The following is a 20,099-nucleotide window of genomic DNA, read 5'->3' on the forward strand; positions in this document are numbered from 1 at the left end:
CCTAACTGACGCAATTAAAACTTGTTCTGTACTTAAAAATTGAATATCGAGCATTCGAACGAGAGGCAGGTTGGTTAGAGACAGCAATAAATAGAACTGAATGTAATTATTTGGAGGATTCTACCAAAAGGGGTCCATACAGATCGTAGATAGTAAATATTTTTCATTGAATTAAATTAACCTTAATTATTATTACTTTATATTCAGATGTGGAGTATATTAATTACTCTACACGAAATGTTCTTTTTTAGCGTTTTCTAAATATGTAGCATGTCGTTTGAGCCTATAACTGAGACATAGACATTGTGAATATTATTTTCGTTGTTTAATGCTATGTTTATATCAGTATTTACCTTGTTGGATAATTTGTTAAATAAAACTGCATGAAATAAGTATGATATGTTATTAGTCAACTTGGGTTCATAATTTACGTAAGAAGTTAATGGTTCCTGCTGTCATATGTTATGACGCATACCTGTCGTGTCATTTCCTGTGTTACATCCACCAGTTTTTTTCCCGGGTACGGTAAGGTAAAAGGCACGATGCCAGACCAACTCTGACCCCACATGTCTCCAAGTACGTGAGCAGGTAGCGGTGCTGATCTGGATATCCGCTCTGGGCCGTATGCTTCGCGAAGCCGCCGACGGACGTAGGCATGTAGAAGGTCATACAGAGGCTTCACCTGTGAATTATTACAAGGCGTTCGTTAGTTATTATATTCTTATTTCGTATTTTGCCCAAACATGCGCGGAGGCGCTGAAAGTTCGTTAAAAATAATTGTAGTTAGTAAAGGAAATACTGAAGGAAAAAGATCGCGCGGTCGTTCTCCAACAAGATGGACTGAGCAAGTTAAAGACTCATCATCGAAATTCTTCACGGTTGTAAGAAACTGTCCAGCGTACAGAAATGGTGGAGGTAGATGCAACCCTAATGCTGATCATGATCCACAGACGTTAGGTACCGACCCCAGAGAGAGAGAGTTCCTTAGCATATACAAATTTAAAATAAATCCGTTAGATGGAGCTACAACCCAAGCGTTAAACAAGACAACCGTACGTCACTCGAACTGTTGGCTCAGTTGAAAGAGCGCTCATAATCTGTACCGATTTAAAATTAAAATAATGGTTGGTATTGTATTTACCTGTTCCCAAACCTCATCAACTTCTTGACGCATGTTGAAAGACTCATAAGGAAACATCCAGTAAGCTGAAGCGTCGGTGAAATCTGAAAAACACGGAAACTTTATAACGCCTGCAAAAACTGATTAGCAAAGATCAAGAAATAAAATATTACTATTGAAATATTTTTGGCGTATTGTAGTTTAATATTTTATTTGTTAAAATCTGTTTTACTTGTAGTGGCATGAAAGACTTTCAATCCAATCTACAGAGCGTACTTAGACTTTTCTCAGATTTTACTTAGCTGAGTGTAAGCTCAACATAAACTTTGATTTCGTTTCTATATTCATTTAATGCTGAGTTTAAAAGCTAGGACAGTCAAATGCAAAAGTCTATTTCGCGTATTATCACACTCTACTAAGTTTTACGCAAGTAAAGTCTGAGCAAACTCTAAGTATGCTCTATAGATACTGTGTTGTTAATAGACTTGTTATATATACACGAAGATTTTAACTTATTTTGATTAGGCTGGACTTGATAATAAAACATACCAATTTTAAGAAATATATCATCAAGAAATGTCTTGATGGCAAAAATGTTCAAAACATTAAGGGAAGAGACAAGTAGGACGTTCAGCTGATGGTAGTTGATACGCAATATCCATTACAATGCAGTGCCGCTCAGGATTCTTGGAAAACCAAAAAATTCTGATCGGCACTACAATTATTGCGCTCATAACTTTGAGACATAAGATGTTAAGTCTCATTGGTACAGTAATTTCCCTAGCTACAGCGCCCTTCAGACCGAAACACAGAAAAATTTTGGTACCAAACACCGTTGTGGTACCCATAATCTAGCCGGCATCCTGTGCAAAGAAACCTTCCACTGGTAAATGCCCTTAGTCGCTTCCGATACCCTTGAGCCTGGGACTTCCTTATTCTTTTTATGCCCCAGTTAAGGTCAGGACAGTAACTTTAGCGCACCGCAGTTTAAGCCGGACAACAAAACCTGAGCTGAAGGAATACCCACTATTCAACCTCGCAGCCTGGTTGGTCAGATCCACGAGCTGCTCATACAAGTCTCTGATCCTCCTGCCGGTGTTCCTCCTCCATTCTGTCCACACGTGCTGCAGCTCATCCCAGTCCCGGGAGTGTGACATGGTGTACTGGAGCTCTGGCTGCAGGTGAAGGCCGCATTTGAACGGCTCATTGTACGCGCAGATGTCGGCATTGTTGTAAACGGCCAACATGTCATTTATTATTCTGTTGTACTGAAACGAGATAATAATTTATTAACCGACTTCAAAAAAGGAGGAGATTCTCAATTCGTCGGTATGTTTTTTTTACTTCAAATGTAGTTTAGTGAAAGCTTGGTTAGGTTCTGATTATGGGATCCATGAAAAAGTAAGGGAACTATTCAATTCTTAGGTGCAAATTAACGATAATAGGCCAAATCTTGTATATGCTATCCGGATATTTAATTATCCTACCGTCTCGTCGTTATGGTCAAGTAATTGTCGTAGTCGAATATGATGATCAATGGATCTGGATTAACGATTATTGTTATTTTTGGAGTCGGTATCAGCCAAGGTAGGTTTGTAACTACATCCATAGTTATAGGTTACTTACTCTATCTAGTTGGTCTGGAGGCAGTGCTGCCGGCCCGATGATGGAGAGGAACCTCAGCTGCCTGAACGTGGGGAAGTCTCTGATAGCGCCCCGGGGCAGCTGCTGAGCTACCTCCCACAACCCTCGTTGGAATAGTGTGTACCGTTGTTGAGCATCCAGCTGAAAATATATAAGACATATATAGAACATATAAGTCTTTTAACCTTCCAAAATCGGGAAGTGCCCCTTGGCACTAGATCCTTCATATACACCAAAATTGAAAGTGCCGTACGGCACACTACGCTCTGACCAAGTTCTGACCCTTATTTTGTTTATAACATAATTTATTTTGCATGGTTTTATAGCTTGTTACAATAGCTTTCTATTACATTCTCTTATATCATTTTTTTTATGGAAAAGGAGGACAAACGAGCGTACGCGTCACCTGTTGTTAAGTGATCACCGCCGCCCACAATCTCTTGCAACACCAGAGGAATCACAGGAGCGTTGCTGGCCTTTAAGGAAGGTGTACGCGCTTTATCATTATCCTAATTATAAGCAATCTATTAAACGGACTCTAATTCTCACACACACTAAGTTTTTATAATTAAAAAAAAACAAAAATCCATAAAAATAAAGTTTTCCGCGTGCTACTTTACGTTTGTAGGAAGAAAAATATTGTTATAAAGAAAAAGAAGTCAAAAATCGCGTCAAAAGAAGTATAACTTCGAAAACTTAATAAAATATTATATTAATATAAACCTACTAATATCTCCCATCTCTTGACGTGCGTCTGTGCAGTACAGGCTTACAGTCTTGCCCTGCATGTTTCAGTATTAAAACTCCATGAAAATTTAATTAGCAGACGCCTCTGTTTATTGAAATAAAACCTTTAGTTGCGAATGCAACGGGCAACTACTAGTTTAATATAAAAACCATGAAGCAAGTGAAAAAAATTTAGCTGAGTATAAGCTTAGCGTAATTTGCGAATAAGATTTTATAGTCAATTTAAATCTGAAATTACGCTGACCTTACTAACGGCCGTTCCTAATATTCAGTCTAATTGTAATTCACGCTTCCCAATATAAGGCCATAAGAATGACGTATCGGGTATATTAAGACAGCTTCAGATTATTGACAGCTAATTACTGACAGTAGAAATTAGTAATCTCTATCTGCAGTTAGTATATTGGGAACGGCCGTTAGACAGCCCAATGCAAAAGGCAAGTTCGTGTTTTTTCACACTCAGCTAATTTTTACGTATATAAACTCAAATGTAATCTGTAATTATTAAACACTAAAACATTTACAAAATTAAAATGTTATACGGAATGAAATTTATGTTTCATATGCCACCTAATTTCATTTGCTTAAATATTCATTTATCACACAAGTTAAACTTTAAACGAAAGCGTAATTACACATTTAAAGTCACAAGTTGCAACTACAAATTATGTGACGTCATCGTATGTCAGAGACTAAAACGTTTTCGCATTCTTACTAGTAAAGAACAGCATACGTAAGTATCTATCTATTCCTACTCTGTGCTACAGCGATAGTGCTACGTACTCATATAGGTTGCGAACTATATGTGCCAATTTAATATTGTTGGATTGTAACTCGAATTAATATAATCATCCGAATTCAATGATCATCATCATATCAGCCGGAAGACGTACACTGCTGGACCAAGGACACCGCCAAAGATCTCCTGCGCTGCCCTCATCCAACGTATTATTAATATATAATCTATTCCGGCAATCTTGACCAGATCATCGGTCCATCTTGTGAGGGGCCTACCAACACTGTGTTTTCGGATAGGTGGTCGCCATTCGAGGACTGAGGCCATCTGTTCGTGGGCTATGTCAGTGACTTTGGTTGTTCTACGGATCTCCTCATTTCTGATTCGATCTCGCAGGGAAATTCCGAGCATAGCCCTCTCCATTACCCTCTGAGCGACTATGAGCTTTATTAATAATACACCGACATAATTTGAGCACAGCATAGTGAAATGCACTGTCTGAAATCGAAATTTGCTAGCACAACTTTAAGGGTGTTGCTTTATTCTAAGCTTAGCTAGCCAAAGCTCACATCTGTTAAGAATCTTTAGTCGAGATTCAAGTCAATAGTGTTGGGTCTTTGACCAACGAATTTTTAGTCTAATCCTAGGAGATTTTGATCTGGACTGTCAAATCCAGAAAAATGTCATGTTGACTTTTTGACTCAGGCTTCTTGTCAGACCTGGGGTTTGACTAGCCATGCCTAGAAGCGATGGTGCTTCGAAGTTTAAATGCAACAAATACTAAATATTGTTACAACATGTGCTAGCACGTTTTTGATTTTAAACAGTGAATTTCACTATTATGAGTTCAAATTATATCGGTGTGGTGAGTAAACATATATGAAAAATATCCTTTTGTAGGTATAGCATAATTCTACTTTCCTAACCGTGTTGGTTGCTGCTATTTTTGTTATTGAGAGAGAGAGCAATTGTATTTATGTCAAAATCACTAAATGTCATAGAAAAAACACACATCACAAATTTCAAATGACATTGCCAATATAAACAAGAACACTAAACAAAACTAAATACTTCGGATGATTACTTGAGTAACAATAAAACAATATTAAGTTGTTTCAGCACAAACAATACGCCATCTATACCACAAGCACTATCGTTGTATTTTACTAGTGATGTGAACATTTGAGATACGATAGTGCGTCGAAGTTAGATAGTTTATAACATGCACACAACTCTTTGATAGACTTTAAAAATACAAAAAAAACCTTTAAACAAAATATTTCATTAATAAATAAATCAAATCAAATCAAAATCACCTTATTCAATTAGGTCATGGAAATGACACTTAAGAATGTCAAAACTTTTCTTTTCTTTTTACAATTGCCGCCACTCTTAAATCAACATTTACAACATCATAGTTCTACAAATCGGTACCATTAAAAATGCATAAAAAGGCATTTATTTTCTCAAAATTGATTACTTTAGAAATCTTTTTGATGTCATTTCTAATATACTAGATACTACTACCGCTTCGGAAACAAATGGCGCTCTGAGAGAGAAGAAGCGGCGCAAGAAACTCTCCCAGTATTTTTTTTGCGCTCTTTTCAATAAAAATATACAAATTGTACAGTCATTTCTATCGCTATAAAATACTCACAGTCTAGTCCCAGGCTGTCCGATCATTTAGATGTTCAGCTGTGGAGTAATAGGATTTACGACAGAGCCATTTTTTTACAAAACATTTAAATTGATTTAAAGATAATGCCTGAACAGTGGCTGGGACTTTATTGTAGAAGTGTATACATTTACCCTTAAAGCTATTATGTATCTTATGAAGGCTTCATAAGATACATAATAGCTTTAGATGCACTAGAATTAGTTACAAGCAATCCCTTATTTCTAGTGTTATAAAGAGCGTGAAGATATTTTAATCAAACAAAAACAAAAGCAAGATAATCTCCATCGGTGATTAGTAGTCAGTAAACCAATTAAACGCGTCAGTAACAACTAGCAATGAAGTCGAAGGTCAGTCAGTACAAATTAGATGTGGAGCTCTGTTTTTGTCAACATAATACTCCATTAAGCCACGGTCATTCAATCCATGGCAGCTATGACATGTTTCAATGCACGTCGCACGAAAATAAATACGAATCCGTATTGGGCACTTTTAATGAATCACAGAGGTCATTTGCATATATAACTTAATCATTTTGACAGGGAACAGATTCTTGGTGGTTTGTTTTTGGCGCAGGCAAATCAGATCAATGACACAAAAAACAATCGACTTCAAAAACACAACAAATATGCACTTAAAACTAAAAAAAATGCGTATTCTTATACTACTTAGTAATCAATATAATTGAGTTACAATTATAGTTATATTTGGAGTCGGCGAAAGTGTGTGTTAAGCTGCAGTGATTACCTACCTACCATCAACTCACTCATATGCTCGTTTGCCCTCATTTTCCATTAAAAAAAGGTTAAAACGACCGAAAGGAGTTAGTTATAATACGTTTGATGATCGATGAGGGTCGGTGCTATTAGGATTGAGAGGGCTAGTGTATTCTCAGAACAACATCTTCAAAACGAAATTTACCAATTTCGTAGCTGAACAAAGTTTTGGGCATATGACCAGCATACTGGTATTTGTTATAGTGATTTGTTTTTGGGTAGAAACCTTTCAAATTATAATGTTAGTGCTAAAGAAAAATAACATTATTCTTGAACAATCTCTTGGGTATCTTTGATCAAACATTATCTTAAGCATTATTGTCGGTGACTCGTTGTTTATGATTAGATGCGTTTTAATGTCCTTCAAGAGGATTCTATACCGCATTATCCACGGAAGACCTTTCGAAACCACAACTATGCTGAGTTGGGGGCCCATTGGCATCATTACATCATAATTAGATTAGTATAACTTTAAGAACTATTATCAGAATGTATAATGACGTCAATAAACATTTTTTCTTTCTTTTCAACTCTCTCTTCAACGAAATTTGTTTTATTATTTAAAACTTCAAACAACCTTAGTTCTTTGAAGTATATATTATGTAATATTAAAAAATAATAATAATATGTACTAAATACTGAAACAGGATTTATACATTTACAGTATTCTTTTTTCAAGGCGAAAAAGGTTTCTAAATTGGACTTTATTTTAATCACTTTAGTGGAGCTCCATATTGGATAATTACTTTGGAATAAATTTTACGCCATTGTGTAGTAAATTTTTAGCCACTAAGGCAGCAATATTAAAAAAACAGATTTTTATCATTTTTAAAATTAAAACCAAAAACTACAAAAAACACCATAATATAACTGCACTAGATTGCTTAGCGCCACACGCTCATCTTTTTTTATGACAGTTAAGTAATGAGACGAGCAAGACGCTCAACTGATGGTAAATGATACGCCCTGCCCATAACAATGCAGTGCCGATCAGGATTCTTGAGAAACCAAAAAATTCTTAACGACACTACAATAGCGCTCGTCATCTTGAGCTATAAGATGTTAAGTCTTATTACACAACAAGTTTACAAGTTTTATTATACACAATAATTAGTAAGCTTACAGATTACTGCTTCATGGCAGAAAAATGCACCGTTGTTAGATAATCTAGCCGGAATGCTATGCAAAGGAGCCTCCTACTGGTAAATCTATATGAAATGAAATTGCATATTTGTTTTGCCATATGAATACTCTTAAGTAGTGAATGAGTACCAGTGGGAGGCTCCTATGCACAGAAAGCCGGCTAGATTAAGGGTACCACAACGGCGCCTATTTCGTGCGTGAAGCAGTAATATGTAAACATTACTGTGTTTCGGTCTGAAGGGTGCCGTAGCTAGTGAAATTACTGGGCAAATGAGACTTAACATCTTATGTCTCAAGGTTACGAGCGCAATTATAGTGCGTATCAATCACCATTATCTGGACGTCCTGCTCATCTCGTCCCTTATTTACATAAAAAAGAAGTTAATAGCGGAGTTGTGATTCTCAAAAGTGACGTCAAAAGATTTAATACTCAAGCAAAACAATGAAACTATGTACGAAGCCTTGAGGACAATAGCACATAATTATATCAATTAAAATATGAATCAGATAACTCCATGACCAACGGCGTTATATCATGTTGATGATAGATATTTGTCACGCAAATTACGAATGAATCATCAGAATTATTATTCAGATCATAAAAATATAGCAAAAAAGGTCTGGACGGAACGCGGTTCTTTGTTGAGTAATAATCGTCGAGAAACTTATTTAAAAAAATGCACCGAGGTTAGTTTTTTTACTGAAACATGGAATCAAATCAAATGAAAATTGACTTTTGTGGTCTTGATGGTGAATTATCTTAGTTAATTTATACATATAGATTGTTGCTGTTAGACTACCGATAAAAACAGGCCAAGAATATTACTTTAGTGTGCATGACAAGCTACGTCCTACACTCGCGATTTGTATGACACTTTGTGTTAGTGTGCGTGAATTGCTCAAAATAGAGGTTAGAACTAAGTACCATTATCTTTCGACGTTTTCACAGCTGTCATAGTCTTTTTACGGCCGTTACCAATATACTATCTACAGATACAGATAAATACCTACTACTGTCAGTAATTGGCTGTCAATAATCTGAAGCTGTCCCAATATACCCGATAAGTCATTCTTATCGCCTTATATTGGGACGTGTGAATTGCAATTTCCATACAAACTTCTATCGGTGTTAAGCTTTACGTCGTCCCATTGACAGACAGCGTGTACGGATAAGGTGAGTTACCGTCGAAAAGTTTATTGGGACAGAAAAGTCAACGATAGTTACGATTTTTATCTCAGGTAAGAGATAGACTGAATATTGGGAACGGCCGTAAATGATCTAAGTGAATTATCTTTATTAATAAAAAAAAGCTATATGTGATTAAATAAAATGAGTTAATGAGTTTTTTAATACAATGCATAGAGATCAAGTAATTATTTTATTGCAGTGTTTTTAAAGCTTCATCGGCATAAGTTCTTCCATATATACTCAAATGAAACTCAGTAGCTTTTGCAGTAGTCAAATATTGCTAGATAATTTATATAAAAAATAATATTAGGTACGTTAAGAAATACATGTTGGCCGATTCTTAGACCTACCCGATATGCACACAAAATTTGATACAAATCGGTTTGGCCGTTTCGGAGGAGTTTAGTAACAAACACCTGGACACGAGAATTTTACATTATTTTATTTTTATTTTATTTTATTTATTTATTTATACTATTAATCATTTACTGAAAGAATCTTATAAACTAACATAGTCCCACAAAACTGTTTGGACAGTTTATCTGCAGGATCAAGTCTCTTGTAATACATTAATGATTATTAGAACATTGATTTGATACAAGTGTAACTAACAAATATTGATAAAAATATAATGAAAAATCTAATTTTAATTTTAAGGCAGTGTTGACAATAAATATTACTTAAGTTTAGTTTTAAATTTTCTTTTACTGGTTTCTAGTCGGATGTCCTCAGGCAAGCTGTTTAATAGATAAGGTAGGCGTTTTTCCAAAGTTCTATCTCCGTAGTAGTTATTGATTCTAGGAACCTCGAACTTACCAGTGGATATCAACCGAGTATCGTGGTTGTGCATAATTGGGTTATGTTCTTGATTGCCATGATTGTTAATGGCTAATAAGTACTTATGATTCAGACTATCCGTTCCCGCCCGCTTCGTTGAGAACTAAATTAATGAAGGAACGTTGTAATTCAAAAAATAAGGATAAATTTCGCATCGAATGGTGGTAGTTTCATGTCGATACGATCAGTGGTTTAGGCGTGATTGATCCTCAAACAATGACCATTTTTATTACATACCTATATATACATGTATGGAACTAACTGGCTCGAAAACGGGAAAAGTAGATAGGAATGGAGGAGGCCTTTACCCAACTGGGATCCATTTGAAAATTACGAAGAAAACTATCAAGTTAATAATAAAATAATCATGTTTGTTGGCTAACCGTACTTAACTTACTAGCACTAAAATGTAGAAAATCAAATGGAAAATCATTAAAAATGGCTTTATTATTATTATTATATAGATGTACTAGCTGACCCGACAGACGTTGTTCTGTATATAATAAATAAAATAATGTTTTTTAAGAACTATTTCGTAAAATATGCTGTTATAATGAAATTGATTCACAGCTGAACTGTCAAACCGTGCGTCAATAAATTCTCTTATAGAAAATATGTCCATACAAAACAAATATTGGAATTAAAAATAATTATGGGTCTCAAATCGAAATAAAAACTATCCTATCTCTCAAGTTGGACTAAACTGCACTCGATGAAGTAATCCCCATTAAAATCCGTTCATTAGTATAGGAGTCCATCGCGGAAAACAACGTGTCACGTAATTTATATATATTAAGATAAGGGGGATGCATTTTGTCTTTAGTAGACATCCGTATTTAACTTATATCTTAAATCTAAGATGTATTTTATAATACAAGATATTATGCTCTATTATTCATTGTTTACTGGCGTTTATGTTATCTTTCAATTACTGTAATTGAATATTTAAACGTGTTTCAAGTTCACTGTGTTGATGTCGTGGGAAAATAAAGTTAGCTGCGAGGTTATTAAGTCATAGGTACGTCGACAAACTTTGACTTGACTAATAAAAACATAATGAACTTTAAGTACAATTATACTACATTCAAGAAAATACAAGTTGCTATGTTGGAAAGGGCTAGGATTTTTTTTATGACAATAAGGGGCGAGACGAGCAGGACATTATGCTAAAGGTAATGCCCTTTACAATGCTACAATGTCGCTCAGGATTCTTGAGAAACCCAAAAATTCTGATCGACACTACAATTGCGCTCGTCACCTTGAAACATAAGATGTTAAGTCTATTTGCCCAGTTCACTAGCTACGGCGCCCATCAGACCGAAACACAATAATGCTTATACAAAATAGCTTCACGGCAGAAAAAGGCTCCTAGAAATTCTAGAAATCCTCTAGTAATATGTTTTTGTTTCATTTTTAGCTCAATAATTTTTAGTACCTACACATTTCACTTTGCACTTTTTGCTAAGGGAAGATCTTATGGGTTCGCGTCACCAACATGGTCATGACGGGCGCACGCAGCTAATAAATAATAAAAAAATATATATGAATATAATATATAGTAAGACACTTTTTGGATGGATGAAATCTCGTGAGTTCACGACACCGAAATGCTTATAGCAGTATATCTGTAGCTATACAGCTGACGTAATGTACAACATTAGTATTTATTAGATTTAGTGATATTGTGATTGAATTTAAATCATAATATAATCGAAATTAATAATTTTTAAACTTTGTGAATTTCATGTTTTAATACTAAAAGTTCTAAGTTTTCACTACTATCTGCAGTCTCTAGAATTGCCAATTTTTGAAGTTATACTTCTTTGGGCCCCTTATGAAAAATTATAAGAGTGACATTTTAAGATGCGCGCGCATCACTGTAACACAAAAATAACATGTTGAAGTTGGTTCCTAAAATTTTCTGACGTTTGCGACATTCGTTATTTTTTTTTGGTTTCTTCATCCATTATTAGGATAGGCAAAGGGTTCAAGCCCGTAAAGCCGTATTCCTTATTTAATAATAAATTTTCAAAGCCATCTTTGCAAGATTTTTACAGTATTATTCTATCTACAAACGTAGAATAGCACGAGAAATAAATAATTTTAAGAATATTTGTTTCGTTAGGCCAAAGTATAACTTCTTGCGTGCATACATTAGTACACACACACTTTTTTTTTCTATTGACAGAACAGCGTATGACGGATCAGCTTGCTTATATATATATTGTTACTAGCTGACCCGGCAAACGTTGTTTTGCCATATAAAGTATAATTCACGCGATAGTTTTATAAGTAATAAAATATTGCCTTTATATATATTGTACATCATTTTGTTCTATTGTCAATAGTTTTTGCAGCGCACGCAAAAATAGGTTTTCGATTTTACACCTTGTGTTACAAAATAGCAATTTTATTACGGATCCCTAATTTTGAAAAAAAAACATAGCCTATAGCCTTCCTCGATAAATGGACTACCCAACACTGAAAGAATCATTCAAATCGGACCAGTAGTACCAGAGATTAGTGCGTTCAAACAAACAAACAAACACTGCAGCTTTATAATATTAGTATAGATAACAATGAGTTGTAAAGTTAGGTGGGTACTTAATCCATTGTAATTAGTTTAGATGTGTTGAACTTGACCGTGTTCGATGGAACAATTGAGATTTTCTGCGATTATGGTGTCGCGTCGCAACAATCTTAATTAATTCGAAGGTAATTAATTAATTAATAACGGACAAAACAATAAATAAATTAAGAAGATTATTAATTAAGTGAACAAAGTAAACTAAGGCTGGGTTTTATCATATTAGCTGTTATCGTTAAGGTTTAAGTCAAATTTAATTTAATTTTTTCCTTGGCATTGTTAAAGTTATAAAAATATCAACTCAATATTGAATTATTATTTGAATATTTAGACAATGAAATCAGACAGAACACATGAAATTTTTTCCCAATGGAAGTTAAAAAAATAATTTCTCCCCAATTGAAAATATAAAGTTTAATAATATTTTATAACTCATTATTTATCTAAATTGAGCGGTATTATAATATTTTCATTGTTTGTATTTAAAATTCTTTATTGCAATATAATTTTTTTCTAAAAACGTAACATAACACGAGGAATATCTTTTTTAAAGAATTTTGTTTTTTTTACGCCAAAGAAAAATAACTTCTTGCGTGCGTACATATAAGTACACTTGTTTTTCAAATCAGGCTAATATAGGATATAGTATTAAAAATAATTTCTTACATATTTCATACCAACAGGAAATCGTCATTTTATTACACCGTTCACACATGAAAAAACCATTAAAAGCGTGTTGGGTTGTCACGGAGCGGGAAATAGTTATAACTTATATTATTTGTGCATTTCTAAATCAATTAACTAACAATTTTGTAGTCATACTAGGCTACTCTAACTTGAACTAATAAATCGCGTATTGATTAATTTATTAATTTATGTATATAACTGTCTTTTTTTATGGAAAATTTCTGCAACCCCAGAAGAATTACAGGTGCGTTTCCGGCCTTTAAGGAAGGTGTTTATATACGTCTCTCGAGCCTCTTGCTCTTAGGCAACTAATGACAACAGGTCACGTTTATTACTTTAGTGTGCGTGACGTAGAAGACGTAGCTTGTCTTACACTCCGATAGATTCTATGTCGACATATAAATTATCCATGTATAGATGCTGTTAAAAACGGTCTTATCTTCGGTCAAAAGTTTCCTGCAACGCTGCCTTATTGATGACTGATTATTAATAATAATATTGACACACTTTAACACAAATTATCTTGCCCCAAACGAGCCATAGCCTGTACTATGGGTTGCAAGACAACGATATATTTAATACAATATACCTACTTAAAAATACAAAAATACAACTAAACATCTATGACTCGGAAACAAACATTCATATTCAATAATATAAATGATTGCATCAACAGGGATTCGAACCATGGACCTCTAGCTGAGTAAGCAGGGTCACTAGCCACTGGGCTATAGGGGTCGTCAATAATAAAACAATAATTTAAGTATAAAACATTATTACTCAAAGGCAAAACTTCCTCAATGTATTATTTAACAGCAGTACAATGAGATGTCTATTAATTCTCACAACATCTCAGCTTCCATTGTCCTCCGTGAGGACGTTCGCACGACTACGTAAACTTATCCATGGTTTCGCAATCATAACGTGATAACTTACCCAGGCTGAGGTAAAACACTTAGGCTTTAGAAAAATGAGAGAAATTAAAACTATACGGGCATCAAAACAATATGTTATGTTTTTAATGTGATAACCCTCACTTCTAGGATAAATACACAAATAAAATTTGTAAAACAAAATTTTATAAACGATGCGGGACTCGAACCCACGAACTTTACAGTTGATAACCTGCTCAACCCCAATATTTGCATATTAGAAAATTGATGTTATATGAATAAAGAAATATATTATAGGAAAGTAGATCCTATAGATGAAGCCATAACCTGAGAGTTGAACAAAAAAATCAATATTCGTACAAAATTTCAAGTCCCTACGCCTTGTGGTTCCAGATATATACGAGTATATATCGCAGGTATATTTTGAACTCCGTGATATAACAATTTCACTAGTGATATTATTATTACTCGGTAGATTGTCAATCTCTCATCATCTCAACTTCATTTCTTACAATTTAACTGCCTGGTTTTAGTGACATTGTAATTACACGGGTACACTATAGTGATATTGTAATCCAATGTTATTTTGACAATTTTACTGGTTGTTAGTTTATGAGGCCATCTCTAATTGGTCTGTTTCTCGTATTTATTGTAGAGTCATTATTTTAATAGTTATATAGTTGTATACTCGAAGTAATCAACTAATTGTAATTTAAGTGAATCGGCCTTCGTTCACTAGTAAGTCTGAAAAACAAATTTAGACTGTTGATCAGAACGCAGGAGCCGAGCGTAGCGTGCCGCGGCAGCGGCCGGTCGAGTGCCAGAACCAAATCGGTCCTTGTTTACTACTGTTTTAACAATAATTTCAGATGGATAATTGCATACACGCTTCATTATTTAATATTATTGTTTTGCAAATTCTTAATTTGTTTAATTGTAAGAAATGACATCGATTGACAATCTCTATATATTTTATTTATAATATGACTAGTGAAATTGTAATATCACGGCTTTGAGAATATACCTACGATATATTATATATCTAGTTAAATGACTGATAGCACTTTATCTCATGTTTTTAGAAATTATAATAAGGAAATTCTCAATCAGTTTTTTTTAATGAAAATAAGGCACAAGACGAGCAGGATGTTCAGCTAATGGTAATTGATACGCCCTGCCCATTACAATGCAGTGCCGCTCAGGATTCTCGAAACCCTCAAAAATTCTGAGCGGCACTACAACTGCGCTCGTCACCTTGAGAGAAGATGTTAAGTCTCATTTGCCCAGTAATTTCACTAGCTACGGCGACCTTCAGACCGAAACACAGTAATGCTTACACATTACTGCTTCACGACAGAAATAGGCGCCGTTGTGGTACCCATAATCTAGCCGGCATCCTGTGCAACGGAGCCTCCCACTGGTAAAAGATTCAGATTATAACAATCATAAGCAATCCAGCAGAAAAATGTATAAAAAACGATAGAACAGTAAAAACAAATGACCTTCTCGTAGACGTGTTCATTCATGAATTGAGTTCAAGTCCACAAACAGTACAATTCTACACAAAAGTGTTAACTGAAACAAACCTCTTAACAGGTCGCACAATTCTTTCTTTATGCAACTAATTTGCATTAAAATTTTGCTGCTGGTATACTTCAGCTAAATTTATTCCCTATGCTTTTGGAATAGACTAAAAAATGGGTTGGACGCGATTTCTACTCAATGACGTAGAAGGCTAAGATCCATTGGTCACCATTTAGCATAGAGATAAGAAGCGTAGGTAGTGTAAATAGTAGAGTATTTTAGATGGAGTGATGTATTGGGTTTTTGTCATACGATATGAAAACATAATATTATCTTAGGACAATGGAAAGACTTTTGCGACAGTCCTAGAATCAAGGCTATTTTTGTTAAGTATTTGAGTGCGATGATGATAACTATAATAATCACTACATAGTATAAAACAAAGTCGCTTCCCGCTGTTTGTCCCTATGATGTAATGCTTAGATCATTAAAACTACTGAATGGATTTTGATTCGGCTTTTTATACAAAGAGATTCAAGATGAAGGTCTATATGTATAATACATGCATAATTTAGTAAAAAACACTGATAATTATAAAGGTTTCTAATATGATGTCGTCAATAAACACACCTTATTTTTGCTAAATGCTGGCTGAACCCTACGACATAGATCAAAATAATCTCCTACAATATTGCACACCTTAATAAGGTCTACAAAAAAGCCCGCGACAGTATATTTCTATCTCTTACGGATAACTTACAATAACCATTTTTTATCCTTTAGTTTTAGTGAGAAATAATGGCTTAGATGATAAAGCGATTTCAACCCTTCGCGACCGACTCTAAGCTTCATCAACTCCGTTGATTAGCGAGCGAATTACGCGCGCGAAAGAGTTCTAAGCGTATAATTTTACGTGTAGCAAAATAACGCTTATTGTTAGGATAATTGCAGTGAATGTATCTGAAAGCTATCGAAACAAACTATGAGACCATGCATAAATTATTCATATTTAAATCATTATGAACTTCTGAGTCTTGGCAACTTACTTTACATGAAATATTTTTTTGCGATTTAATTTCTTTTTGGTAAGTTTTTTAAGCACAGATTTCCCAAATTTCGACTTTTTTTAAATAAAAAGTGATTAGACGAACGAAATTAAAGAACGAAGTAAGAAAGACATTAATTTTTATGAAATATTTTTTATTATGTAAACATGATTCATATATTGGATGCAGCATCTTAAAAACTAATCTGCTATGTATATTACAGCCATTTTAAAATACTCTAATTGAAAAGAGTGGCCGTTGAGTTTCTTATATTACGTTCTCCTCACGAGCTCTACTTTTTCCGAACATCATATAGTACATTCAGTAATTATTCAAAAGCGCTTAGTTTAAGCCTAATGGAATAAAGTTTATTTGACTTTGACTTTCAAATATCACTACGAAACACTGCTAGAAAAAGTGCTAACTCCACTTTATTTACCTCTAGAACTACAGCGCTCCCAGATAAACTCTAAGGGTTGATAGTAATGTATTAGATTTTCATTCGTATTAAAAAGGCAACTTTCAAATAGACAATACGAATCTCAGTTTGAATAAAAATATTCTTATAAGTTTGAAAAGTTCTTATAGAGGCCAATGCTGAAATATTTTTGAGTTTTCTTAGATATTTCATCTCATGGCAAACTCTATGATTAAATCAATAATTATTTGGGTGACATTCAAGTTACACCGCGTGGCCTCAATTTCATTCTATTTTTCATAAAATATAAGTGCGGTAAGTTGGATAATTATTTACCTAAAGTATAAAAAATTGTGTCCAGTGTCACGACCGTGAGAAGTGTACCAAGGTAAAGACACGAAATGGATTTATCGGCTATTGTACCCTTTGTGTACCTATGACGCGACAAAAACATATAATTTGCATTCTTGTGGCATTTACCGATAAAGATTTACGTCCAATTTACAACCAATGTAGGAAATAATATCGTATTCGTAAAAAAATACTTAGATAACTTATACAGTTTTTCACGTAAATACGTCGTTGAATTAGCTAGCATATAGGGGCAATCCAAAAACCGAATGATCATCATCATCAGCCGGAAGACGTCCACTGCTGGACAAAGGCCTCCTCCAAAGATATCCACGACGATCATTCCTGCGCAGCCCTCATCCAACGTATCCGGCAATCTTGACCAGATCGTCGGTCCATCTTGTGGGGGGCCTACCAACACTGTCTTCCGCTACGTGGTCACCATTCGAGGACTTTACTGTCCCAATGGCCGTCTGTCCGAATCTATATACTACATCTAAAATTAAATTGAATATCTAAAGCATCAAAGATTCCATTACAAAGCAAGAATAGTGACGCATCGCACGCGGTGCAGTGTAAAGTGCCGCCATTTTGGGGTAAGAGAATTTGGTATGCTGTAGAACCACTTGATAGGGCTGCAACAGTGTGGATAATAAAAACTGCACGAAAAAATATATGCTCGTTTTATAGTAATTGGTAAAACGATGTTGAAATAAAATTGTAATATGTAACCTAACCTAGACTAAAGAGTACAAGCTCTTTCACATAGGTAACTGATTAAATAACAGTTAGATTTTTTCAGACTGGTAGAATTTGGAAGGGGAGATGAAAATTAGACTATCGTATAACAATGTAATTTTTTTGACAATAATAGACGAGACGGAAGTTCACCTGATGGTAATTGATACGCCTTGCCCATTACAATGCAGTGCCGCTCAGGATTCTTGAAAAACCCAAAATTTCTGAGCCGCACTACAATTGCGCTCGTCACACTGAGACATAAGATGTTTAATCTCATTTACCCAGTTATTTCTATTTCTACAGCTAGTGTGCTATGGCGCCCATTAGACCGAAACACAATAATGCTTACACATTATCATCGGCCGGCATCCTGTGCAAAGGAGCCTTCCAATAATGTTGCTTGGTAGATTAATCTATTAGGCGAAATTACCTTCAAATTCAAGTTTAATGTTATCATTGTTTTATATTTCTTACTATGTACTGTGAGATAAATTGGAGGCTTAAAAACAACATTCTAAATATATAACTAGCAGATAAACCGAAATAGGCATAAAATAAATTTGGTAGAAATTAGTTTTAACCAACTTCTACCACCTACTACTATTTATAGTAAAAAATAATTCAGTACTACTTATGACTTACGGTTACAGTCGAAGATTATGTAATTATTATAATTTGAAACTCCGTAGGATTGTCAATAATGCATCTTTTATTTAATGATTCTCGGGAAGTGGTCTGTCTAAATACATAGATAGGTCTCTAGTCTTTTCCTACAGTCATATTAAAGAAGCAGGTCGAAATTCGCTTGAACATGCATTTCCTATTGCATTTTATTAGACACTGACAGTATTGATATATTTATTATACAATATTTTTCGTGCAAATAGACATGGAATGTTAAAAATACATTGTTTTTTACAATACTATGATTACATTTAATTAAAACTATCATTACGGGGAAGCGTACCAAGAATACTGGCAGCATTTCCTCGTTGGATAATTGGCTGACATGACAACTCCTAAATTTGAAAACAAATTTTATGAACGAGGCGGGACTCGAACCCGTGACCTCTCGCGTTCCGTGCGAGCGCTCTTCCAGTGAGCCAAACGGTTGAGTGACGTATCGTTTATAAAATCTTGTATGCTTTGTTCAACTCTCAGGTTGTGGCTTCATCTACACTCTACAGGATTTACTATACAGGTAATAAGTTAAGCTGGCGGGTTCGAGTCCCGCGTCGTTCATAAATTTTGTTTTCAAATTTATGTAATTTATTAAATTGTATTCAATTCTATGGCTGCTTCTAGAATGTTCAGTATAACAATCAGTTGTTTGTGTGTCGTGCTGCTAAAATGGTTGTGAATTAACTTAACATAGAGTCTTAAATAATTTAGAAGTCTAGATAGAGCCTCTTGTTGTTAGGAAACAGGTCAGGATTATTACTTTAGTGTGCACGACAGCTACGTCTTACACTTGCGATTTGTAAGTCACATAGTTTTAGTTGTAAATTGATGCGAGATAAAGTCAAATGGAGTAAAAGAGTTACAGAATAGTACCCAAGAGATGGCAAAAATCGAGAAAGACAGCACACAAGGTAAGAGATGAAATAAAATTGATAGCAGGACCTAACTGAAGAAGAGTTGCCCAAAACAGACAAAAAGTGGAAATCGTTGGAGGAGGCCTTTGCCAATCTATCAATTGTTTTTTCGTACGTAATAAAACGGCTTTTTTTAATGAAAATAAGAAAATAATAAACACAAATAAGAAAATGAAAAACCCAAAAATTCTGAGCGGCACTACGAATGCGCTCGTCACCTTAAGACATAAGATGTTAAGTCTCATTTGCCCAGTAATTTCACTTTATTACGCTTTATTATTATTATATTGTTTTAGTGTGCGTGCGTTTCTGAACATAGAGGCTAACAGTTCACCGCTATTTTCACCGTGTTTACAGCTGTGACAGTCTATCTAGACGTACAAATTATTA

The 20,099-nt window shown here is 34.6% G+C and overlaps 1 protein-coding gene across 1 annotated transcript in view; it reads right to left on the reverse strand.

Moving 5' to 3' along the window:
- The window catches only part of LOC126964982 (angiotensin-converting enzyme), a 201,160-nt gene that overhangs the window by 170,811 nt on the left and 10,250 nt on the right, over positions 1 to 20,099 (reverse strand). The window contains exons 2-5 of the mRNA XM_050808357.1: positions 2,747 to 2,905; positions 2,148 to 2,388; positions 1,142 to 1,224; positions 476 to 682 (exon numbers count right to left, since the gene is read on the reverse strand). Coding sequence (XP_050664314.1) covers positions 476 to 682; positions 1,142 to 1,224; positions 2,148 to 2,388; positions 2,747 to 2,905 — 690 coding nt within the window. The remainder of the gene's footprint in view (positions 1 to 475; positions 683 to 1,141; positions 1,225 to 2,147; positions 2,389 to 2,746; positions 2,906 to 20,099) is intronic.

This window comes from Leptidea sinapis, chromosome 6 (genome assembly GCF_905404315.1).
Source record: "Leptidea sinapis chromosome 6, ilLepSina1.1, whole genome shotgun sequence".
Lineage (NCBI taxonomy): Eukaryota > Metazoa > Arthropoda > Insecta > Lepidoptera > Pieridae > Leptidea > Leptidea sinapis.